General features: G+C 47.4%; 1 protein-coding gene across 1 annotated transcript in view; it reads right to left on the bottom strand.

The window, feature by feature from the left end:
- The window catches only part of LOC106748527 (neurogenic locus Notch protein), a 256,282-nt gene that overhangs the window by 158,657 nt on the left and 70,885 nt on the right, over positions 1-26,740 (bottom strand). The window contains exon 3 of the mRNA XM_014627172.1: positions 950-1,221. Coding sequence (XP_014482658.1) covers positions 950-1,221 — 272 coding nt within the window. The remainder of the gene's footprint in view (positions 1-949; positions 1,222-26,740) is intronic.

The raw sequence follows: 26,740 nt of genomic DNA, 5'->3' as shown, positions 1-26,740 counted from the left end.
TGCTTTTCTTTCGGAAGCCCATCTCTCGTTTCTAGATTTATTCGCCGGACATACCAGCACGTGCTGGTGCCTTAACCCGACTCGTAAAAGATACAATCGTACTTCGGTGTCGACTTCCGTGATCATTGCGATATGCGTATTTGCATAAAAAAGTTATCCGGGGAGGAGGGGAAAAAAACGCAACCGCGATTAATTTTTACCAATAAAATTCGGATGTTTCGAGAATCGACGGTAAATCGCGAATAGCAGGATATCGCGTGCACACACGTGCGCGCACGTGCGCGAGCATCTAAGCAGTTTGAGAACGCGAATTAACAGTTAAATAGCTCGGTCTCGACGTCTTTCTTTACGACGCGCGCCACAATGCGAACTGGTTAATTGCAACACGTTATCGTCCCGTCCATCTATTAACCTTGCTATTCAACCCACGCGAATCGATAAGCATATTTAAGTACCCGATGACTAACACGCGACCTATTCAACGTCGGACTTAATATCGACTTACGTAATTTCACCTCTAAAGATCCGCATAGTTTTCCCGTTAACACCTCTCAATGTGCCGGTATTGATCAATTCATCGACGTAGTCGCTTATTAATTAACTTAAAAACATATTGACTTATAACGAACGGTTCAGCCCTCCGCAGAATAAGATTTCAAAAGTAAAGAAAAGAAAAAATTTCTCTCAACTGAGAAATACTTTATTCGAATCTAAATATACATAATTATAAAATATAAATACATAAATACAATAAGTAATTTTGAACTTTTTTCATTATAATTATAGCAGAAATTATTTAGCATAGCTAATTGCGGTTCGGCTTTAATTAGCCCGTTTTACGTGCCGGTGACGTTATTTTAAGTGTTTACTTTCAGCCGGGAAGTCGTAAGAGCGCGCGCGAGCGAGATAAAAAAAAGGCGCCGTTCGAAACAATGAATCGTTTACTGACCTGTGTAGCCTGTGCTGCACGTGCAGACGTATTCGTGTAATGACTTGAGATTGCATGTCGCTCCGTTGAGGCAGGGCGAGGAATCGCAGGCGTTGTCGATGGGAATTTCGCAGAGGCTGGCGGTGAATCCTACGGGGCAAGAGCACGCGAACGACGGTGTGCCACCCCCGATGCTCTCGCGCACCCTGCAGGAGCCGCCGTTTTGGCAGCGTGAGCCCGTATAGCACGGGTTCAAGTGCTGGCAGTACTCTCCCACGTATTTCGACGTGCAGCTGAAACAGAGTTACGTCTACCCGTGAATCCATGAACTTGACCCTTGACGTTTGACTAACGATGGCTGCGAACTGACTCCGAACGGATGGATCGATTAAATCAAAGATTGCATTCGCGCAATGCAATTTTGCGACGAGTTTCGATAAAATATATATAAAATAAATTTTTCCGAATTTATCTCTCGATGCTTTTCGCAGCATTTAAATTTTAAACATATACCATGAACTGACATATTTTTAACATATGAAAAAAACTGTTTCGTATATGAAATTGTAATGCTCGTTAAGAGTAATAAGTTGCTACCAATTATCTATTGGCGGCTCCTCCAATTCTCAATAAAAATCGTAATATCGAATTTAAATATCACATTGAATTTTGCTTCAACGAATGAACCGTATATTGTCGGAGAAGTAAATTTTGTATAAGCCGTCTATTTTAACGACTTCGAGGAGCATTTCTAACCAGTTCCCTTGCTTCTATTCATTAGTAATGTTACGCCTCGCTCCTCGAAATCCGAAAACAAATGAACAGAAGAGGGGAGAAGGAGGAGAGAGGCATCTCGATCGACCCCAGTGGGCGGTTTCGTGGGGAGCTATAATGCGTTCTCGCGAAAAGGCACGATCTCTCGCGTTGCGGTTAAGGATTCCACGAAAGGCCCAGAAAGACCAAGGAAGCTGGGAGGGGACCGCCCTTTGTGGCCGCCACCGTTACACGTATCATTAGATTCACGGAGTGTAAGTACCTAAAACCTCGTGCCGCGTCTCTCATAATCCCCGCGAAATTCGAGGTCCGTTCGCGTGAAGTGCGGCTCGAGAGGAAGAAAGAACATCGCACGTCCTTCCAGAACGCGAACAAAGTCCGTCTCTCCTCTTCGCCACCGCGCGCGAAATCCATTCGCAGCGTCGCCTCGGATCGGAGAATGATTCTCTCTCGGCTTTATCGGAACGCCAACGATTGTTCGCACGCTCGCGTTGGGTCGTTATCGTTGGAAGCAAAGGTCTCGATCGGGACGATTGGGAGCAAAGACGGGCCATCGGAGACGCGCGAATACCGTTTCCGACGACGAGGTCGACGATCGCGCGCTACCCCAATAAGGAAATTCTATCGCCGCGCTCTGTCGGCTCTTGCAAAACAAAGGGACGTTCTAACGGGCCCTAATGATCGCCAGACGGAGACCTCATATTGCAAAAGCCGCGATCGACCGCCGCTCGCTTTTGCGAAGGAGCCCCATCGATATGCGAAACGACGAAGGGGAACTAGTACCCTTAAGGTAACCTGCGTCTCTCCTTACTACGGCCGTAAAGATTTTTCTCGACCTCGCGCGCTTTATAGCGATCTCACGCGGCACGCATACTTGCGACGACCACGGGACTCTCGTTATCTTCTTACGGCACGGGACAAATTACGCTGCTCTAAATCGCGGAAGGCAAAACGTCGAGTTATTTTACGCGTAAACAACAGCGCGCGGGTTCTCGTCGATCTTATTAAGGGTTTGCGAAAATCTGTCGGATTTTCCGTCATTTTTCTATCGTTAATAATAACAAAAATTGCCATGCCATGCCCAAACAAAGTACCTGCCATCGTTATCCGCCTAAACTTTCTGCCACCTTGCAGACAATTATTTGCAAAATGATTCGTCTTTTAAGTCAATAAATCGCCCGGTAATCGAAACGAACGTTTAAAAACTCTTAATATTTTACATTGTAAAATCACGGTGCATCTCTCGCCCAGACTGGAACTCTCCTTCGATCTTAATTTGCGCTAATATTTGGGGCACAAATTGCGTCAAACAAACGCGGATTTGCTACAAAAATCGTGACAGATCGCGGACTTGAGAATTTCAGAAATAAAAAGCGTCGGTTTCGCCGATGCAGATCGAATCGTCGACATTAGCGGACGACGGTATTCCGGAACGGATTTTCTTCCGGCGAGTGCAAAACTGCAGCTGCAGCTCGCGAACCTCTACTCGACTTCTTTCGTCGCTTTCCATCGTGTATGTGTGTGCGCGAGCGCAGTCGTACAGAGAGCCGGTATTTCTATAAACGGAAGCGACGATTCCACGGCCATTACTTGGCCGGCAGTGAGTTTCTTCTTGGCTGCCGGTAAACGCGCGGAGAAGCGGGCGTCGCGCCATTCGGATTTATTGACTTCTATTCGCGAATACATTCGCCGTCGAACGACGCAGGGGTGTAACGAGACCACCGCGGTGCCGCGAAGCAGCCAGTACGCTCGGAGACAAACGTCGATGCGCTTTCACGAGTGATATATCGGATCTGCTTCTCTCGGTTTTCGAACGGTCGCGTTGGCGCATCGCGTGCACCGTCGGATCAGTGCCGGTGTGATTTCTGCCTTGCCGAATAAATTTGCAGTGCGCTCGTTCACAGGCGATTTAAATCGCGAGTTTCACCGTCGGTGCGAAATATCAAAATAGATAAGACCGGATGACAGATGTGACGTGACTGCTGCGAAATTGAGACGTGTCATAGGTCTCTCGTGCAGATAGAAGGCAATTTCATTTGTAACCAGATCGCGTCAATAGTGTCCGAATGGCGCGAAACGCATAAGGATGTATCGCGCGATATTATCGCGATTACGCTCTCGCGTATGATACATGCAATACGCGCAATTTTTTTCTGTACGCACCAGTGTCGCTGGCAGCTACGCGAGTTAAAGAAAAAGTGCGGAGAGCGTGCGAGAACACGACGTTAACGCTGTATCGCGCTACCGATATACCGTACCGGTGATAAGCCGATCTGCGACCGTCGCGCGAACGAGATTGTAATTATCGACGAATGTTACAACGTACGCGTACATCCCGGTCCCAGATAATCTTGCAAATGCCCAGATAAGTGCAGCCCTATCTCGCGAGTAGATAAACGTACGTACGTACGTATGTACGTACGAACGGCCAGTTTCACAGCGCGCCCGAATGGAGTCGTGTTATGCAAATCGCCGGCCTCTACGTCGCTCTCGCCGCGTTTTATTAATCCGACGCTCTAAAAGTCCGCCCGTTTCCGTTTCGCAACCGGCCACGTTACACGACTCGCAAGTTAGCGAACGCGAGTCCGAACCAGCGCGAGCGATTCCACGATGAGATTGTGGAATCGCGATCGGCAGAGCAAGCGCGCGCACGCTCGCACTTTCGCACGTTCGCGATCACGCGCGAAAACGCTCCGCGAGCCGAGCGGCCAGGCGCTCGCTAATTGCGACGGTCATCAATTACGCGGTCGTTTAAACGCCGCTGTCTATGGCGGGCGCGATTTACCATCCGCGACGAGGATGCGACGGGGTGTGCGTCGCACGCGCGCGCGCGCGCGCAAAGATGCACACTGTGATGAGCGATGAAAAAGAGAAACACGTGCGTTTCAATGAATATACAGTTAATAACAGAATGATTACAATACTTTTTTCAATAAATTTCATAACATTTCGTGTCCATTAAGAGAATTTGTGATTTTTCATCATTCTTTGAATGATAAATTTTCTTATTAAATAGCGGAAATTGGATACGAGAATGTATGTTCATCGAGCGATTCAAAGGATGCGATATTTCTGCCACTGACACAATAAAAAATTTATGTCAAATCTAATATATTTAGCATGTCCTAAACGATCCACGCAAATTTTTGCGTTAATTTAACAAAAAATGAATATGTTGAAAAGTAACACAAATATATCCATATCTATATGTTAATCAGTACTGAAATATAAAATGTAATATTTTTAAAATTATAAATGTTATTTTAACACTTAAATATTTTGAATGTCGATTTAACAAAAAATATATATTGAGATAACATAAATACAATATTTTATTAACATACAATATAAATTAACATACGGGTATGTTGCAAATTTAACACAAAAATTTTAACAAGGACTGATTTTAACATAGGTACAAAATATTTTTTACTGTATAGTTTTATATTTCGGCAACATTTTTATTTAATGAGTCCTGCAAATTTTCGATAAGAAAATTTATTTTTTAATAATTCTCAGAATATACACATATATAAATTTATCTATCGGATATCTGATGTGATTTGAAGTTTATCAGAATAGTAATGTTGCAGTTTTTTCACCATCGACCGTATATTCCGCCTTAGGAGAAAATCGATACCGCAAAGTATAATTAATGTTTCCTCCGTGCACTTCTCTCGAGGTTATTAATATAAACGACTCTCTCGATTTGCTCGAATTGGGGAAATCAATTTCTTATGTCACATTAAACTATCGCGAATGTATCATTTTGTTGAAAGGGACGATAGATATTGATGAAAGATGCATCTCGTACTGTCTCTATTCGTTTTTCTCACACATGCCATCTGCGTTGGCTTTTGTAATTTATGGGAATGCGTCTATTAATTATCACATGTTTTACTAGGCACTCTAGTTTTTCGGGCTGACTAGACAACCCTCTAACGACGCTAAGTAATAACTCAAACCCGTAGAAAACGTCCAGAATATATGTACATCATATTTCGTCGGTGTATTCTCATAATATGGGACTCATTGGGGTGCATCCTAATTGGAGGAGCAAAATATGGAGTTTGGTTAGCGGTGGTCAGCAAATAGAGTCATCAAGCACGCTAATTTTCACTCTAATCCATGGTCGAAAAAATATTTATTTTGCCGCCAGGGTGAAAAAGAACGCGAACGTTCTGTCGGAAAATTTCGACGCACCCGACGCGAACGGAAGCCGCGAGTGCCTTACGTCGATATTCCCCTGCCTATTGTCCCACGTAATAAAAATTATATCGAGATGCTCGCACATTGTACGATCGAGAACGTGGGAGTGCAAAGTCGCTGCTGGCTCCATGCCAATTTCCGTGGTCTCTTCCTAGTCCGCGAATGAAGTTCTTAATTTGTTCACACGATAAATTAACGAACGCTGTGACCGAGCTGCGAGATCGCGTCGAAAGTAGAATCTGTCGTTGTTAACATCCGACAACGTCAAATCCGAATGTGGTCGAAAGCTGCTCAGACGTGTACTGAAATTTTGCGTTTCGCGAGTACGTATTCGACAGAAATATACCGTGTACATATCGACGCATGAGATGTTTCTGACGAAATGTCTCCGCATCTTTTTCCTCTAAAACACCATGCGGTCGCGCGAAAAAGAAAAGGAGAACGAGGGTGGGAGAGATGAGGGCGAGAGAAGAGAGGGAGGGAGAAAAAATATAAAGCCGACTACCGTCATCCCCCGCCGATAATGCGCGGCACTTAGCACTAAAATGGCAGCCTCCGGTGTCATTACGAATCGTCCACTTAGCCGGTAATAACCCGGCAGTCCCAGACGGAACGGAAAGCGAAGCGTGAGCAAAACGAGCTCGAGCATCTCGTCGAATCGAGGATCCGGGGGAGAAGGGGTCTTCTCCTCCTTCTCCTTTTACTCCTCCTCCACCGGTTGATCGCGCATCGAGAACAGCACGATAAATTCTCGAACGGCAAATTCCACGGGCGACACTCGCGCGAAATCGTACTCGGCAATTGTGGTGACGATCAACAAAGCGACGTAGATTGAAAATGCGAATTATTCGTGCAGCTTGCGCTTTCAAAAAAAGGGGGATAAAATAGTTCCAAATACTTCCGAATCGCGAGAGATCTGTACAATGAGTGATATATTGTACTTATAAATATACCATTATAGATATTATGTTACATTTTATGTGCGTAGGTGTGAAAATAATAGAGAGAGGGAGGGCGAGACTTAGGGCCTCAGCTGAATAATTGACTTGTCATTTTAAAACAATGTTTTACGCTATAATCTTTATCTAAATTATCATTTGTTTACCTTTTCTTATTATACGACGATTTGTCATCGATCATAAACAGGCTTTTTAGTTTAAGACCCAAGACGATCATTGTGAGTTACTTAAAGACAAAGATCGAGGGAATGAAATATTGTCTTGAATAAGTCAGTCATTCCGCTAAGGGCGTTGATCTTAGATCGATATAAGATCGATTTCTTACGCGCGAGACTATATTGCTACGCGCTTGCACGTTAAACACGGCAGATTCTGCGAGAAATCAACCTCGCCAAAAGTGTACCGGCGCGTCATACTTTCCTTTCGCCGAGATGGATGATTTCCGGATGTCGAGAAACGCGAGCCCCGTCATCGCGTAAGAGGATAATTGCTACCAACGAACGAGGATCGAGCCGATGTTTCCATAGCTCAGATTTGGCGCGCAGCTGATCGTCGTTCGTTGCGACACATGTACTCCGTCATTCGCGGCGCTAAGTAAACACACCCTATTTAATCCTCCGCGCTCACGCGGCAATTAAAACTCACCCATGCGAACCCACCACTTGACTCGCAAAAGAGACGGAGAAGGCAGATCTTTTACGAACATACGACTCAAAGCATACGCCAGAAACGTATCTCCCTTGCGTAACGAGCAGTCATCTCGCTCCGGATACACTAAATCACCTTTTCGTAAGGTTGGTCGGTCGGCCGATCTCTCCGTGTATTGAGAAATATGAACGGTAATTATGTAATAGGATAATCGGCAAGCATCGAGCGGCGACGTGGAAGGAAATATAAGGATCGCTTATTATCGGGCCGCCGGTGACCGTCGGATTTGGGACCGGAACCGACCACTTCGAAGGTGAAGGCATTCGGCCGCGGTAAATTCTCTCGGCACGAGTTCGAATTACTTCGGCGAACGAGGCGGAGGCGCAAAAGAGAGCAGAGGAAGGCAAGACCACGGAGGAGAGGACGAAGAGGTACGAGAATCCTCAGGGAGCGGAGAAAAGACGGAAGGGGGAGGGAGAGAGAGGACGAGAGAGGGAAAGGAGTAAAGACAGCTGTTATTGGTGGCTCTTAGGCGGGCAACACGCTTCGTCGGTCGTATTAACGACTCGGCCGGACCGGATCGTTCGTTTTTGCGAGCGGCGAGAGATCGCTTTTTCCAGCCGCCTCGCGGACGGACGGACGAACACGAGCGATTGCACTCCTCGAAAAGCGGACGTGCCGCGCCGCGCTCGGCGTCGGCTCGGCGATCGTTTTATGTAGGCGAAGAGCGCGAGCGATTTTTCGGCGGCGAATGATCGATCACTCAATGTCGCCGCGTACGTGATCGCGCGCCCGCGAGAAAAAAACTTATGCGAGCCTTCGTACGCGACGGTGGAGGTGTCCAGGCCGCATCTTTCTCGGGATATGGGCTAAATCAATTTTTGCCCAAGGCAAAGAGTGCTTTCTTGCAACCGAAACATCCGGTCGATGGTCCATATTCCAACCTGCTCGTTTAGCGTTAAACGTGCAGTCCGAACGAAAAGCCAAAGTTCCTCGAGGGTCTTGAAAAAGTCCGGCCGGAAGAATCACGGCTCGAGGGAGTGACGTTTAGTATTTCATCAGGATGACGTATCGTTAGAATTTAAATCGTCACAGCCAAGGACGAAAGGATGGAGCTCGGAATGAACGAAGTTCTTCTCCGAGGAGGAAGCCTCCGTCGCTAGTGACGCGGTATATATCACGAAAACTCATCTGGAAGTCGACTTCGCTACGCGAGGAGGCTGCGGACGGAGACAGGAGGAGGATACAGCTTCGGCACCGAGATCACCAGTCAGCCACCAGCATCACCACCCACCATCAATGCTCGGTGGACCGCCCAGCCACCCGTGCCATTAGTGTCTCGGCTTGTAATTTGCCGCGCCGAATGTTAATGGATTCGGAGGGGCCCCTCTCCCGTGCTCGACCCTCCCCCCCTTCTCGCCGAAAAACTTCAGGCGCGGTACGCGCCGGTCGGCCGTGTCCTCGCGCGTTCCAGGGAGGATCAGGGAGAGAGTTCAGGAAACCGACTACCGAGACCGAAAAAGCGGATACCAACGGACACCACGCAATAGGAAGAAGCATTCTCTCTCGTTCTCTCTTTCTTCTTCTTTCTCGGTCTAGAAGCGTGTAATTAGTCCGGGATCACTCCGACGCGACTCGCTAATTAAGAAACGCCACCGTTAATACCGTCGTCGAATTAGCATCCATTAAAGCCAGCAGCGTCGCCGACAGAAAACCGATGCCGTCTGCCGGCGAAGATGTGGGAGCCTCTGGCGAACGCGCGGGACACGGTGGAAGGTCAACGGCGATACGAATAATTAAGGGTCAACGAACGCGATCAATTAATGGGGCGATAAGAATCCAAGAGTAGGAAGTTGTCGATCGTGCCGGTCGTATATATATATATCGAACGTCGTATAAATAAAGTATTAGGAGAACATGTACATTCTCTGACTCTCCGAACGGTCGTGCCTTCGGGAGGGAACACGCGCGTTGGCGCACTGCGTGCGCCGTGTTGAACTCGCCGAAACGGTACCGTGAACTTCTCTCGGATAAATTTGAGCCTCAACAGAATGACTGACTCATCGATTCAAGATAACATTTTACACTTTAAGTCTTTGTCTCAGTAACGCACAATGATTGTCGTTGCGTACGGAATCTTAAACCAAAAAACCGTTCTGTTTATGATCGATGACAAACTGTTGTATAATATAAAAAAAGGTAAAGAAGATAATTTAAGGAGAGATTTGAAGAAGGTATAAGCATTGTTTTAGAATTACAAGTCAGCCATTTGGCTCTTTCTCATCCGCTCCGTCGAGCATGACATCGCGGTGTTGATTCGTGAGAGATCGAAGTGGCGAAGAATTTCATCCACTTCAGGCTTAAGTGTCACGATATCGCCTGTTATAAGTGATACGATACGAGAAATGTATTTGGAAAAAATGGATATCGGGTCCGAGAATCCGAATAAAGGGAACTGACCGAGACGTGTTCCCATGAGAGGAGTGCAACAATAACGTGTCGCTGTGCTCCTTGTGGCTTTTGAAACATAACACTCGACGGCTCGTGTGGTCGACGATCGTAAAACGCGAGCCCAAGCGCCGACGACGGTTGCGACAGCGAGCGCGTTCTGAAAGAAACGACGCGCACAAGAAGGAGGCGAACTTTTTAACACGCGACCTGCGGTAACGCCGTAGGTGATCGCGGTCGCGCTCGATATATGCAGCTGCAATGCAGAATGCATGCACGTGCACGGACGTGCGTACGTGTATATACCGGAGGTGGAGGAACGTCGTTACTCGCCACGACGGACGCAAATCGCGACCGGCGAAAAACATGTCCGTTTCTCGTCGGCGGGCGTCCTGAATATTTTCGACTCCCGAGGATGACTAAACTGTACCCTTGATACGAAAAATTCGCGCGCGGCTGTTATAAAGTGTAATAAACCATCGCGATGTGCAGCAGCAATAATAAACTTCATGAATATTTGAATTTACAAGTGACACTAAGCTCTCGTGTGACGCTACGCTCTCCAACGTACAAGACAGACAGCCTGTTTTTGTCAGTCGTCGCTTTGTTGACGACGACGACCGGTGCCATGTGCATCGCAAGCGCGCTTTTAACGAAGCTATCGAATATAGAGGGGAATAAGAAAGCGTAGAAAGAACGGAGGAAAGAAAGAGGAGAAAGAGTGCATGGAAAAAGGTGAGTAGGTTCTCACGACGGAGGGCGACGGTTTATTTTTGTACTCCCTCGCGCTTCAAGGGTGGCTCATTGATAAGGTAATGGTCCCATGATACGTCGTTAAGTTTAACGTCCTGAGAACGTAATGCGAGGCTCAACAAATATACTGTCGCGCGCGCAGCAAGTGTGAGAAAAGTATCGTCGCAAGGATTCACTGTATCTCTCTGAACAAACGAGAGTGCGGGAGTGCAGTCATCATTCTTTCACCGAGACACTTCGTTATTTCAAATTGGTGATCGTCGATTTCATTCTAAAGTGATATTTACTCGTTGAACAGAAAAATAACCAAATTGATACGAATTGAACGAAGTTGAAAGATCTCTCTCGTGTCTCAGAATTTTTTGGCTGAATTATACAAAACACGAATTATATATCTTGTACTGTTCTCATGCGTTGACGATGACGCGTTGGAACGTACATTGTCACGGGTCAGGATTCGTCGATTCTCGAGTGCCAGTTCCACGGCCGGTCGACGAAAGTGCACTATGTTCGCGCAATATTTCCCGAAAGGCGTGTAACTTAGAGCGTTGAGAGCGCCAAGCGACCCGTTTATCGAGCCACCGAGTCGAGACTCGTCGGACAACGCGAGGCGTCGAGGAATTCGATCGATCCGGAGATTCGACGGGCGGGTGTAATTATCGAAAAATCGCGGGGGGATCTGGGTCCATCGGAAGACGCACGCTCGGAGAAGGAACTTGGAGCGGGTCCTCCAATTAGGTCGACGATTCGACGATCGGTCGGCTTCGGTCTTGGCAACGAGATCGCGCCGCGTCTGTCGGCCACGTGTGGGTATTCACTGGCAAAAAGTGCCGACACTTCGCCTACCTCTTCGGGAACGCGATCCTTTTTCCGGCAACGCAACGCGACGCGGCCCTCAAGAGGACGACGACACCGATCACCTGCGCACCCGACGAAAGATATTCCCGACCGCTTCGCAACGGGACGGATGAATAATGGGATTTGGGAGACGCACAAAAGCCTAAAACTGCAAGGTGTTACCATTGTGAATCGTCGAACGGTCGTGTTTCAAGAAGAAACGCGAGCGGTCGCGTTGGAGCACCATCGGCGCCATCGAGTCCTCGTGTCGAGATGACGCCGGTCAAATTTGCCACATTTCCCGACTATTCTATTTCTCCTGTCGCTATACGTTGAGCGCGATACGAATTTCGAATTCTAATCCCGACTTCCAACGCGCAGACCGACACGGATTTCACCATCCAGAGCTGCGTTCGTTTTGGGTGCCGTAAGCGTCATTCTATCTTCCTTTGGCATGTAATAAACAGTAAAGATAGAATGACGCTTACGGCACCCAAAACTAACGCAGCCGCGACGTCGCTCGAAGAGGAGGGGAGCACGCTTGGCGGCCAGATGGCTCGTCGTGCGAAAGGGTTAAGCGCTAAACAGCGCGATAGAGAAAAAAAGTGTAGAACGGAGAAAAAGACGGGGGAGAAGGTGGATAAGGGAGCGGGGAGTAGAAAAGGACCTACTCTCGGCGAGCAGGACGTGCTCGAATCGTATCGCCTACGGTTTACGACGCGGTGGCGTTTGCATAGCGCCATGTGTCTGTCGTGCCCCTTCCCTTTTCCCTCTACTAGCCTCCTCCTACTCTGCGTATCTCTTCAACATGTAGAAAAAGCGACTCCCTTTTTTTACCGGAGCGTGGCAATGATATTTCCGTCTGCTAGATGCGAGCCGGCAAACAGGTCGTCGGAGTATTTTTCTACAGCGTCCCTTCTTTTTTTTTCCGTCTCGTGACGCGCGTAAGGGTCCTAAGTTCTTCTGCGCTCCTGCGCCGAGACGATCGCGTTGGAAAGTATACACTCCTCTTAAGAGAAGCGCCTCCGGAATTCGAGGGGGAATTGTCTGCGTTAATGGAGTCGAGGAGCGCACGAGAATACGCATGAGAGAGAGAGAGAGAGAGAGAGGAAAATAGATGATACTGTAAACATGAAAATTTCGAAACGAGTTTTCCAGCTGCGAAATCCGAGGGAGAGAACTTTCCCCAAAGCGAGCCACAGTCGCCACCGCGCGGCATTCGAGATCTCACAATTTTGAGAAGCAAATATACAATAACGACGACAAGCGCGTTTTAAGGCCGCTCGATAGCCGATAATTATCCATAAAAGCGCGATACTTTATAAGGAAGCTATAATTTGCAATATATTGTCCGTTACACGTCGTGCCGATAGGATCGTAAAGAACGGCGGGATTTTCAATTAGCGAGAAGTGAAACGCTCGGCGGAGGAACGGATGGAAATTTCGCGAGATAAAATTTGCACTTTGCAATTTGCTCGCGCGCGTTTCGCGGTGATAAACGATCGGAATTAGCGGTACAGATTCGCCGCGGTAATTCGGACTGTGAACGTGCCCGGAGGTGGAGGAGGTGGATTATCGGGACGCCCGAAGAAGCCATTTGCAAGCCACTTACGAACGCACGTGAGGGGGCCCACCGCCAGTCTCCGTCTGATTGTCGGATGTTCGACTCTCCGCGCGGAGAATGGATCGCTATCGTAACGCGCGCGCGGGCGCTCGCATCCCGATCGTCGATCGTTGATCTCGCCAAGGTCGCTCAGGTGTGGCTCGCCTCGCGTCGAGAATAACGCACGGAGAAACTGTTCGCGATCATAATAATCGAGATGCAATGGCGATGCGAGTTACCATCCCCGGTGTGCGAGCGCGCGCGCGCGCTTACACGCCGATGAGTCCCGCGTGCAATTTCATTTTATTGCGACCGGTATCTCGTTACTTTCGTAAGAAGTACAATGTATCGGGTGTTCGACTCATATCGCATCTACGGCGGTTGTATTGGATATCTTTCTTTTTTAACACGTCACAGAGTTTAAAATTCTGTACCTTGCGGGGAGAAGGAGCAATGTTCGTTTCTGCAGCTTTCGGAACTGTGCAAGTCTCAGAATACGCCAACATTTCAAGATCTGAAAATTCCCCGAGCTTCTCTCTCTCTCTCTCTGAGAGCTTGCGTAAATTTCTGGATTTTTTTGCTATCGGCCGATCGATGCGGCTTTGAAAAGATATTCGAATATTTATTAATTTTTTTATTCGTTCAACGCGGGAAAGAAAATTCCTTTTTACAGGAGAAATTGAAATTTTATCACTTGAACGAGCGAAGAGCGAAGAAACGATCATTGGTCCGCTCTCCGACAGCGCGCAGAATTGTCCGCGACAGTGCGATCAACGGGCGGAGTTAACGATGAGTGCCTCTCGCACTGCCTTAATTTTCGCGCCGAGCAACCACTTGTTTCGAAAATCGAGTACGAACATCCGTTAAGAACGCGCTTCGGTCACGCTTTGGCGGAAAACGGCGCGCAGCGCGAAACCGCAGCGACGAGATTGCGCGCGGTGAAGCCGCTTATTCGCGTTTACGCCGATGTAAAACTCCCCCGGGTCGACCACGGACGGATACCGGAGGTCTGCCGCGTACCTGTCGATGTGGATCAAGCTGGGACTCGTTTTCCTACGGAGTTCCCAGAATCCTCCACGTCCGGCTTCACGTCGACGGCCGATCACGTCGCGGGGAAACGTCTCGTGAAAGCGAGTCGACAACGGAGCTTGAAATCATCTAGCGTTTAGATGACACTCTTGCCAATCTAACACGGAGTTCTGCGCTATTTAATACAATCGGAAGATCGCTTTTTCAGATGTTTGTGTCAACGCCTTCGCAAAGTTGGCCTTCCCGACTTTGGAAAAATTAAATCTTCGTTCGAGAAAATGTCAAGTAAACGGTTTTGCAGTTCCAGCCAATGAAAATATAGCGTTTTAAAAAATGAACTTAATCCAGATACTTGAAATAAGAAATACTTTATCTCGGTGTGTCCGATCTCGATCTTCGATAAGCGTATCCATGCAAATGCGATATCTTGACTATCTACTTTTACATTTGATTCAAGCTATAGAAGTATTCAATGAAACTTCATTTAATGTGATTTCTCAATCGCCTTGAGAGCTATATGTTTGGCTACCGGGGCAATCCGAGGTGAACTCCACACCCTTCGGCGTGGGAGAATGCTACGTCTCGGAGATTACAGCGTGATTTTTATCAAAAGTGGATTTATATCATCGGTTAGAGCGCGCGCGCAGAAATACCGCGGATGCCGCCGCAGCGAATAAATATGCCGGCTTGTGTAAGCGTCACGCGGCTGTGCACATGTAACTGTACTATCTTACTCACCTCGCGGGGACTTTGCATATCCGTCTCTCGCAATACCGCGAGCTTTTATGCAGCGCTAAACAGACGCGCATAAATATTAATGCCGTCCGTCGCGCTGTATTGATGTTACCAACTTTTTCACAAATCATGTTCCGCGGGATTATCCCGTCATTGAGGATCGCGATCAATATTCATCGTTGACCTAATGATCGATCGTAAATCGATCCTTTTCCTGCGACTCGGCTTGCGATAAATAATGCACACAACACAATTGATGGGACATATGAAGTATATCTTCGAGAAAAATCGTGCCTCGAAATTATAAAGATACATATCGTCAGAGAATTCCATCTGATTAACTGTTGATTACGTCTAAATAGCCGCAATTACAATCGTTAATGAATTCCAATAATTCCTAACGGATCATATGGATGTAGCGATTCACTTTTTCTCGCGTTGCTCCGAGACGTCAGCACGGCCTTAAATAGACAAGCGCCACCGATTAAAATAGCTACGTTTGACTTAAGCGGTTGCCAAAAGCCGACGAAGGCATGGAAACGCGCCGAAATAATACGCAAATAACCAGCGTAATATCGGCGAAACTACCCACCATTCGACCTCGACACCCGACCTCGTAGCAGCGATGCACATACAAGTCAGTTGATGCATAAACTCGAGACGCGCGCTTAAGTATACACACACACACACACACACGAAAGTAAGGTCGGTGGGAATCGAAGTCTGCCGGGTTGACCTCACGAGTACGATGTCAACGAGCTTAACTCCAGCCATTGGTGATCGCCGTCGTTCTTTTCCGCTCATGACGGGTGCGATGGACGCAGCTTCGAAAAAAAAAACGCTTCCGTCGGACTTCGTCTGAGGTGACAATTAATGAACGTGGAGGACAATCAGTACGCGATCGGCGAAAACGAACTGAGGAAATTGACAATCGGCTTCTCTTTCTCGCTCCTTCAGGCCTGCTTTAGACGATCTGTCATTAACGGCTAAATTCAAGCTGAATTTTTATTTCTAATTTTATGTGTTGTAGTACGATAAATGTAATCTAGGTTCATGAAAGACTCCTTACCATTCCGCCTCGAATCCCATCGTGAATTACAGATCGTTCAAAATTACTCCGATTGTAGTAGTGTCGAAAACGAGACGACTACACGCGAATCCGATCATAGCAGTCTGGCAGTGACGAGCGATAAACGGCGCTCAGATCGAGTCCTGAGACAGTTGCGCGAGAGGAGAAGTTTCATTCGCCGCGGTCGCTGCAATCAGGACGCAGTCACGATCGGAAAGTGGAGGATTGTACGTTGCGAGGATCCCGTTGATAAGAGGCTTGGCGAGAAGCTGACGAGAGAGAAAGAGAGAGTAGGGGAGGAACGACAGATAGAAACGAAGGAAAGGAGAGAGCGAGAAAAAGACAAGGAGACGAAGGAAAGGAGCGACCGAAATTGGTGAGAAGCAAACAAAGGGTTGCGGGGGACCGAGTAAATAAAAGACCGCGGATTCTATTAGCGACGGTCTACCCTCCTCCTACTGAAACAATAAGATGACGGACGACGAGACCGGGACGGAGGAGAAAAAAGGCGCTTGAAAAAAGAAAAGAAAAAGCAAGAAGGAAAAAAGAGCGCGGACGAGAGAAAGATGGCACCGCTCAGAGCTGTCCGCTAATCTTCTTTCGTCTCCTCCTCCGCTTCGAGAGAGGCGGATCACGCTTTGTCTCTGCGGTTTCTCTTTCCGCGAGCTCCTTCTCGTCGAAAGATACCCTCTTCCTCCCGCGACGCTCCGCGCACGGGGCGAGAGAGACTCTCTCCCGGTCGGCCGGGTAATCAGGGAGACGGTCGCGTTCGGTCACGACAGTCGCGAAAGCTGATTGTTGTGGGAGGAAATCTTCTCTCGCGCATCGGGAATATCGGTATGCGCGGTAAATGGTTACAGCGGTCGTTAATATCGGCAACCGTCGAACGAGAGACCCGCTTAATGACACTTCACGAGGGAAAGGTGCCCGAAAGATTAAGACGTTCTTCTCTCCCGGCGTTCGCAGCATCGCCCGAGCTGGAAATAAATCCAAGCACGATAAAGCAAACGAAAGATACACAGCGATGCAATTCTGTGCGTTTTCGGTTCCATCGTGTCTCGGGATTTGTTACAGCTATCCATGTGTCGTTGTAAGAGAATTTACCGTAATTATTAAAATAATTTCTGAGCGCACGGAAATCAACGACGTGCACGGAAAAGAAAGGTTGAGTTGAATTGACAATGAACGAACCAAACGCGTTTCGGTTGGGGGAAACAGAATTTCTGGTTATAAGAACTGAATTTGGGCCATAAGAACCAAAAATATCTAAATTCGACCAAACTTTTTTTTCCGTGGGTGCGACGAAAAAATAGCTCGTTAATTATAACGGATAATTTTTCTTACGCTTGCTCGCAGAGTGAGAAATAACAAAGCCGGTCAGAGAAGAGCGCTGATTGAAACATTCATAAAAAAAAAAAAAGCGGACCTTGCAGGCCGCACCTCGGAACGTTTGATAGAACCGCCCTTCGCTCTCAATGTCGTAGATAATTGAGCGACTGGCCAGCTCGGTTATTATTAGAAGTTTCATTATTATAGGGGCGCGGATACATAAAAGCCGCGATGTGCACACATGTGCCTTCACACCGCGACGCGCGCGCTCACTCCGATATAACAACCGTATAACCGAGAACGGACGCGACAATTTGTGTCAATGCGCTTCTAACACCATTACACCATGATACCGCGAGCTCATACATATCGAGCGAGCCGCTTTAGCCTTCGTCACTGTGTCTATCTCGAGGGAGAAAGAGAGAAGGAATTTTAGATACCCGAGATAACGTGTAAGGATTACTTAAACGGAAGCGTGAATGATGAAACGCATGTTATTAACAACAGACGACGATATAGTCGACAATATGTAGTGTTTATACGCAGTATTGATATGTAATCGCGCGATAATACATACGTCTCTATCTTGAAAGAAAGAAGATCAATGTTTCCATTTTCTCCTCAAGACTTGTGAACGTGTTACGAGACGAAACACTCAATGTTACACAAACTAATTAACACTTCATTAATCAGAGAAGGAAATTTACAATCGAGCTTGGAAAAACTTCGGACCTTGAAATCTCTCGATGGTCAAGGAAATGGACATCGGCCCTTTCGCTTGCTGGCGCGCGTCGACCTCGCCGCTGCGCGCTTCCCCCCGGAAATGAATTTCGTTCGCGCGGGGCCTCCGCAACGACGTGTACACGCCTGATTTTGTAATTGCCGCGACTGTACGACTGCGGATCTAATGGCGCTCGACGGCGCGCGCTGGCTCGATTACACACCGCGTCCGTCGTCGGATCACAAATTCGACGATGCCGCGGAGAGGCAAATGAGCGCCTAGGCTCTGATGGAAAGTGGCTCGCGCGATGCCGCGAGAAGTGACGGCGTGCCAGCCCGCGCCTAATGCATCCACGGCTCGTCGATAATGACAGCGATTTCCCCTCTCTCTTTCTCTTCCGCGGGCAGAGGCGGACAATTCGCCGCGAAAGTGGGTGAAACGCGCGATAATTCCTGTCGCGGATCGAGCACGAAAAAGGCTCGCGACGAGATTACATTGTGACCCTGCGCCGATCGGAGTGCCCAATTAACCGCGCGCTGATATGCTATTTTTTTTTTCCTGAGAACGAGACAATACGCACCGAGGGGAAAAGAAGGAAGTTAACCTCACTGAAATTATAATAATTTTCACAACGTCAACTGTATTATAATTATAATCACAAATACTAAACAATTATTGCTCAGTATGGCATCTTATTCGATGAAAGCCTGCTCTGTTTGCTGTTAATTTTACCTATAATTAATCGTCATGTGATTGCGGTGTGACGCGCTAATAAAAATACCCGCGAAAACTCAATGAACGTATGATTCGTCAATTTCACCGATTTCTTCGGAGACGTAACGTTCGCTTAAATATGGGACCTTGAAGTGCAAATACTTCAATTAAACAGAATTGTTCAACAAGAGCTCCTCTAACACGCTAAATTGTCCATTGAACATTCGTCAATGAGAATCCGGGGAGAAACAAATGCAATCGTTGTTTGTAAGATAGAGAGATCCTTAGAGATGAGGTAAGCCACGGCAATTAAAGGGATTCCTCGCGCAATTTTCGCTTCTACATCATCCTACTCGCGCGCGCAACACGGAAAACGTGCAAATAGATAGGTAGACGCAAACGTAAGTCGCGAGTATCGCACGCGCAAATTGCTGCGTGTACTCGCGAGGGCGTCAAGAGGCCCTATCGCGGCATAGCGAAAACACATTCGCTATGCCACACGTAGCAAACCGAGAGGGCGGCTCGCGCACAAAGCAGAAGCGAATAATGACGTGCATCCACGTGTAATGTCGGATCGTACATACAAACACGCGCTCCATTCGGACTCGCGAACTGAAAGAGAGAAGAGATTGCGAACGAGTCGAAATAACGCACTGTCTTCGCGTTCTATCGCGAATCAAGGGGACGTTTCGTTTTTTCCCCAGTATATACATGAGAAACGAATGCAGTCAGTGGAAAAATGATTACGGCACTTTCTTTCCTGAATGTATTTCACAACGCACATATCCAAAATTTGCCTTTAATTGATTTTAAAATATATTATTTTGCTATTAGCAGATATATTTTAGCGAATTTTCACTTGGATTAAGTAAATATTGATTGAATGTAGCAATATATATATTGTTGGTGAAAAAAAGATTGTAACAAAGGTTTTTTTTCTCGACAAGTTTTGCTACGCATTCATATCTGACGGAATTTGTTTCTTTTCCAGTAATTTTCAGGAGATAAATTTTTCTGTTGGATACCAGGTACATTCTAACTTTCATCGAGGTAAAAGTATTATAATCCTTCTGCCATTGACTTTCTATGAGAAAAACAAAAGAAAGCTTTAGTAATCAACCGTCCATTTTAGTTTTCTTCATTCGCGAACGTGTGTCCTCATAATTGTGTCTACATAACCGTGAATTACATGCAGTTTTGCACTCTGTATCGCGAAAACGTACGTGACCACCGGGCCGTCGTGTCACAGGTCACACGATACGTACCGTATAATGCCAACGATCTAAAACGACGTCCTACGACGTTGTGATTACACGCCGTTACTAAAGGCGGCACAATTTCAGATTAGCCACACATCGTTCGTGCGGTCTCCGTCGAGGTGAAATTCCAGATTTAAATTTAAATTCTTCGCGCGGGAGTGCTGGAAGCTCGCTTTCCAGCGCGAGAGATTGATGGCCGACATAGAAGCAACAAACATAATAATAATTTTCGATCAAACGCAAAGTATTTCACATGTTTTCATCAATAAAATATGACAAATTAGCGATACTTTACTGGAATGAATAGTATTCTTAATATTTCACAATATTTCTATGTCATTACTAATTTTCTACGGTAGAGGACGAGAAATTGGTATTTTCATTAAGCGCAGAGAGAACTGTATCATTTCGTACTCTTCCTTGAAATAGACGCTTTCACCGCGGCGTATCCACTCTAATTGCGAGATTGCGATTAGTTCACGAGCGTTAAAATCGCCGCGTGCGCAGTGCTTTGTCCGCAGAAAGGAGCGAAGCCGCGGGCGTAATTTACTTAATATCATTAGAGCGACAAAAATGCTCGACTGGATCGCGACGCGAGTGTACCACGTCCTCCCGTAATGGCCGGAGGCGGCTTTTACGCGGCGCGCGGAATCCGGCCGGCTATGCGGTAGAATCGCGCTTTAATGGCTCGAACGGTTCCGCCGTTTGGTACGCGCGTAAGCGAAGTACTCTGAGGGGACCGAATGCTTCGGTACGAAGTGCTCCCAACAAATAGGCAAGGCGAAGAGACGAGGCAGAGCGAGGCGGGAGAGTACGCGCTTCCGGCTCTAATGCGCGCGGAAATTAACGCGTCTTGGTACGCAGCGATTGCACCGACAAAAGCGAGTCGTCGTCGAGGACGACGAGGTCGAGCACGACGCTTCTTCGAAGCAATCGGTCATCACCCGTTAACACGTGGATTTTCAGTGACTTTCACTACAAAAGTTTAATCGATGATTTAATTATCAAAAATACCGTGAGTAAATATAAATCGAATAAATAATATTGTAATTATTGCAAATAAATATATTATGAATAAATAAATATAACACAATAAATGAAAATATAATTCCGGGTCAAGTATTTATTTTTTAATTCATTTCATCAATGGTCCTTCTTCACTGACCGTACAACCGATTTTTTACATGCAAATTTTGATTTAATTATAATGTACAAATTATACGTATTATTAGTGTTACTTATACTATATTTCAAAATATACTTCAAAAGTGACTTTAAGAGACCCGGTAGTGTCACAGTTGCGGTCACCGGTGGCCGTCACGGCATTCGACGCGTTCAATTAGCCGGTGCAGCAGTTCGGTGCGGCGATGCGCGCGATCGGTGGGAGGAGGAACGTAAGCGCGCGTAGTAAGTACTTTTATGCTCTAATGGCCGGGGAAAACAATAGTTACGGGCGAACACCTGCGTAAGGCCGACGTCATAAAGCGAATAACGCGATCGTACTCTCCCTGTCATTAGCGGCCGATCGGAAGGACGGTTAATTCTTCGTTCGATTGTACGAAGCGCGCTCGGGATGGACAGGAAGGCAAGGAACGAGAAAGGCGCTGATTAAAATTAGCGTGCCGATTCGTGGGATATTGCATGTAGGATATCGGGTGATTAATTCTTGCTGATCGTTTTGAGCGATTTCACTTCGCGGTCGATTTATAAACGAACACGTCCAAGGAGCACAATTCAACTTCGTACACCGCAAATGACTAGAGCGGCGAGCGAACGTTCCGACCAAAGCGGAGATACGATAGAGAGAGAGAGAGAGAGAGAGAGAAAGACAGAGAGGGAGAGAAAGCCTCGTCGACGAGCGACAAACGAAAGAAATTAACGGACACCGACGATAATCACCGGCGGGAGAGGGCGCGGTAGATTTTTCCACCGCGCCCACTTCCTGCACCGGCGTGCCCGTCAAAAATCTTGGAACGGAGATACGGCCCTTCGTCGGGAATTACACAAACGCGACGAGGGGGAGGAAAGACGGATGGCTGCGGACGTAGCGGGTATCAGCGGGAGAGAAAGAGAGAGAGCGAAGGGGGAGAGACACGCGGACGAGGAATGATACACGGGACGAGCCGGGGTTGTAGCGTGGAGAGATGCAAAGGCGCGCTAAATCGTCGGTAGATACCCGTCTTCCTCGTCCACTCGTCGTTGTTCCACCCTGCCTAACGATCTCGTACGTATGAACCTCGCATGGGCCTCGTGTACGCGCGCGCGCACGCTCACGTTTATGCCGCGTGCACATCAGCGAGCGGATCTGACGACGATAAGAGCCACGCGGGAATCGAATAGATGACGCGTCTGACAGTTCCAGCCTGTAAGTAACGCGATTATTATAAATGATCTCGCTAATTAATCGCGGCTCAACCATGTTAGGATATTGTTCGATCATTGGTTCCTCTTCATACGTCGATACCTCGTTTCGTGAGTTTTATCACTTCACATCGTTACAAAGACCGGTGTCAAGGAACTTCGTGCATTCCTTTCGCAATTCGTGAGACTAATTTCCTAGAAAGTTGCTAGGAAAAAAATTAAGGGATCACAAAGACTCGAAACGGTTGTATCAAATATTTGTACAGCTCAAAGCAACTGTAAGAAAAGCAGTCAAAATAGAAATATTTCTGTCGAGAATCAGATGGTAAGAGAAGCATGTCCGATACTTTCGAATATCTATTAAACGACACCGGTGTTCGGAGAAGCGATTCCCTAATAGCTGCGAGCAGCGTAATTCCTCAAACGAAAAGATTTGCTTCGAGAAGCGAGGTATCTCGCCTTTCGGCGAAGATCTTTCGAGGCCAATGTATCAAAGGCCGGTCGTCGTCAACTTTAATGAACGACAACGTAAAGGAAAGCGAAAACGGCTCGCAAACGAGCCGGGCAACATCGCCGGTCGCTTATCGCTCGGCGGTTGTGCACGGGACTTTACTCCCTACTCCGACGTGTACACCTCCTCACGATGATTACGACTACGATTGCGATGTAAATCGCGGACCTACGTTCAATCACGCGCGTGTAAGTCTTCTTCTTCTACCAGCGTGGCCTTCGACTGCGTCGGTCGACCAGCCGGCTAGCCGAGCGACGTGCTCGCTCTGCTTGCTCTTCTCTCCGTCCGCGCTTCCTGACGGAGATCGAATGCGCCGCCGGTGATCCCGCGCGACAGAGACGAAGGGCAACGGCGAGTCCGGGTCGCTATTCTAACGTCGATACCCGCGAATGAAAAGGAAGCAACGCGAAGGCAGAGTTCCGCGGCGAAACACGCTCGCGCGGAGGCACTTGACCGCGATTCGATCGCGCGAGGTATTTCGCGCGTCGCGCACTGATTCAGAAATATAACGCAGAGATCGTTATTACTCGCAAAAAGGCTTTCGCGATAAGCGGATAATACAATTTAATCATTTCATAATCGTCTTCTGTGGTCCGGAAGAATAAATAAATAGACGTGACATTTTTTGCGGGACGCAATTTTGTAATCGTCGAGAATTAAACTGCAAATTAACGATAACCCAAGTGGAATTGTCCACTTTCGTACGACAAATAAATGCAATACGATAAATTTCTCCGTTTTTTGCACAGCAGAGAAAAATTAAAAAATAACAGCCGGAAGAGTAAATAACCGAAACGGAGTACCTCGCGGGAAGTAATTTTACAATTGCCGAGAATTAAAGATTACGTTAGTTACAAAATCCAAGCGGAGAGTCGGTGAGTCCATTTCGAGATCGTACGAGATCAGAAACATTTGCCGTACCACGATGACTCGCCCGCTATCGAGATCTATACGTCCGGTCCGCGATTACGCCACGATCCCCGTGTGTCCTTCGAACGGCCGAACGTGACGAGAGAATCGCGAAGCGCTCTGTAACATCGCCGCGTATTAGCTCCGCGTAATTATTCGCGACCTGAGTATCAGAGGTGCGCTCGATTCGCTCGGCCGATCGGAGGAGGCTTACACGACCACCATCAGGGGAGCAACATCTTAGACTGAGAAAACGGCCGATCTCCGCCATTATTCGTAAATGTTCGGGCCGATCGTTTCCGCGTGGAATCTCGAGGACGCGATCGGGACACGGGGTTTCACCCCGTTGCATCGTCTACCACTTTTTCGCATCCGGACGCATCGTCGAAGGTGTACCGCCGCGGTGCGAAGCCGGCTCCTCTCTCTCTCTCTCTCTCTCTCTCTTTATCCCTTAGCCTCCCTTCGACGCTGCGCAAACTGCAGCAGCAGACAGGCGATGCCTGGCGAACGCGCGATCATCGTTTTTACCGCCGCTGTGCTTTCCAGGTATCTTCCTGAGTCAGCCTACATAAGGCTACTTACTAGCTCGCGTCTCGTGAGTGGATTCCACTTTTTGCCCGAGTTCTACCTCGTCGACGTACCTGGCGATGAGCCGGCACGCTACTGGTTCCCGGAGAGCGAGCCATCGATAGGACGTTCCAGTTTATCGTTTCCTGTCGTTTTACGATCTACCCTACGACTTCGCTCTCTCTGTCTACCTAACTACCTCCGTCCTTCCCGTCGCCCCTCGCCGCCCCCGTTGCTCGACCCCGTTTCGCTATTTTGCCCTTTGTCGGCGCGCTCGCAATGGGGTGTCGATGGCGCCTGCGGGCGTCTCGCTGAGAAGCGAATATTCTACGGTATCTTGAGGCACTCGAATAATATCGAAACGCTTGCTTTCTTTTTGCTTCAAGAAAACTTTTATGCGGCATCAAGTTGCGAAATTTGTCAATCGATGCAACAATATATTACTGAAGTTTCTTTGTAAATTTATTTCAATATATGTAATAATGTATTTTATCTTCAGTTACTGAACTTTGTCAGCCGATAAAGTTAATATTATTATTACTTAACTTTTGAAAAAATGACTGACGATTTATTAATATTGTTACGTACACGAAAAAGAAAAAAAATTAGCTGTCTATATAATAGAATTGAAATTTAGTTACCACACCTAGTTTTCAGCTCTCACAGCTAAAAACTAGATAAATGGACAAAAAGAATGGGCAAAATTAACGAAATCTAAATTAATTCAACTAAACTAAATTAAATCTAAATTAACTAAAATTAAATTAACTAAACTAAAATATCAGTTATATCTTATGGACAGTTAATTTTTATCTGTGGGAGCTAGTTTTTAGCTGTGGGAACTAATTCTTTTTTCCATATTACATGCGTTTGAAAATAACGAGCCTGCAAATATTTTCGACATTAGCAGTTCTACATCGGCGAAACAATTTGGAAGAGCGAGTCCCTCTTGGAAACGATTACTCGAATTTTGTTTCTGCCGACACACAGCGCTCGTATTCATGATGCGAACGCTCAAATTCTCACAGGTCTCTCTCTCTCTCTCTTACTGTGCAACTTTTTCTTACGTGTAGAAAATAGTTTGTTCGCCACGTCGACGTAGGTCAACGGTCGCTAAACGCGCCGGAGAAACCGGCGTATGCACGCGAAGCGCTCGGCGCGTACACTTCGCTCAAAGATAAGAAGAAGAAGAAGAGGAGAGGAGGACGTGCTGGAGGAAGCGGGATCGTGACAAAAATGAACTTTCATCGAATTACGTTGCCGCGCAACCGGGTTGACGCGCCGAGTATCCGATCGATGTGTACACGCGGCCACGGCAATTTTGTAATTAAAGAAGGTATTACGAGGGTACGACCGTAAGATCGTTAATGATCGGTCATGTTATGGCCCTCTTCACCGTTACCGCCCTCCGGACGATCGGAGGTGATCGCTTTCACATCGTGATTCCACCTGCGCGCTGCACGTTCCAACGCGTTTACTTGACAAAGTCCGATCGGCCCACCAACGCGACGAAAACAAATAACGGCGTCTCGTCCTTTTTTCGACAAAAATGCCATTGTCAATGATCACGTAGCAGTAAAAGGGCGACCGGAAAATCTACGATGTCGGACGGCACCAAACAACAGCGTAATTGATCTGTGAAAAGAAGAGGTATAATCGAGCGCAAGAGACAAAGCCGGCGACGACCATAAACGTCGAACTACATGTCGCAATATTAACAAGACGAAATTTTCGTCCGCTAACGTGCCGATGTTCTCCTTAGACGGATTAGAGAGGATCCCTTTGTCTAGACAATATGAAAGACGGGAAAGAGAGAAGGAACTGGCACCGACCTAGGATACTCCAAATCATGCTACACGCGTGCGTCAGTGAGAGATCATTCTTCACAATGCTCCTTTATAAGAATCGGCGACTTTTGCTTATAGATCACACAAGAAACGCCGACGAACGGCGCCTCATATTTTATATCGCCGCAAATGAACGTACGACGAAGGGAAGGGAAATAAAGCGCACGTTTCAGCAGCCTGTGAGTCCCGCAGGTCGGCCATTTGCAAGTGAAATTTTACGACGGGCGCGTCTCACTTTGCCTTTGTTAATAACGTTCCGTTAATACCGATCTTAATAGTCGTCGTAAGGCACGATAGATCGAAGCAAAGTCGATAACTAATGCGGCGCATTACGAGGCGGCAGATTTTGCATTTATTAGGGGGCCTCCCTCCCGCCCTCCCTCGATCACGGAACCCAGGGCGCAACTGACGTGGACCGCTTGCATCAGCATAGCATTCACAAGTGTGGTCACTCGCTCACCCGCGCTTTACACAGCCATGAGCGCGCGCGCACTGCTACGTGAGCGGCGGCCCATCGGCCTCCCACGAGA

The sequence above is a fragment of the Dinoponera quadriceps genome, unplaced genomic scaffold (genome assembly GCF_001313825.1).
Source record: "Dinoponera quadriceps isolate SergipeBrazil2010 unplaced genomic scaffold, ASM131382v1 scaffold2872, whole genome shotgun sequence".
NCBI classification, from domain to species: domain Eukaryota; kingdom Metazoa; phylum Arthropoda; class Insecta; order Hymenoptera; family Formicidae; genus Dinoponera; species Dinoponera quadriceps.
The sequence above is the reverse complement of the archived record's forward strand: the minus strand, read 5'-3'. Positions and strand labels throughout refer to the sequence as shown.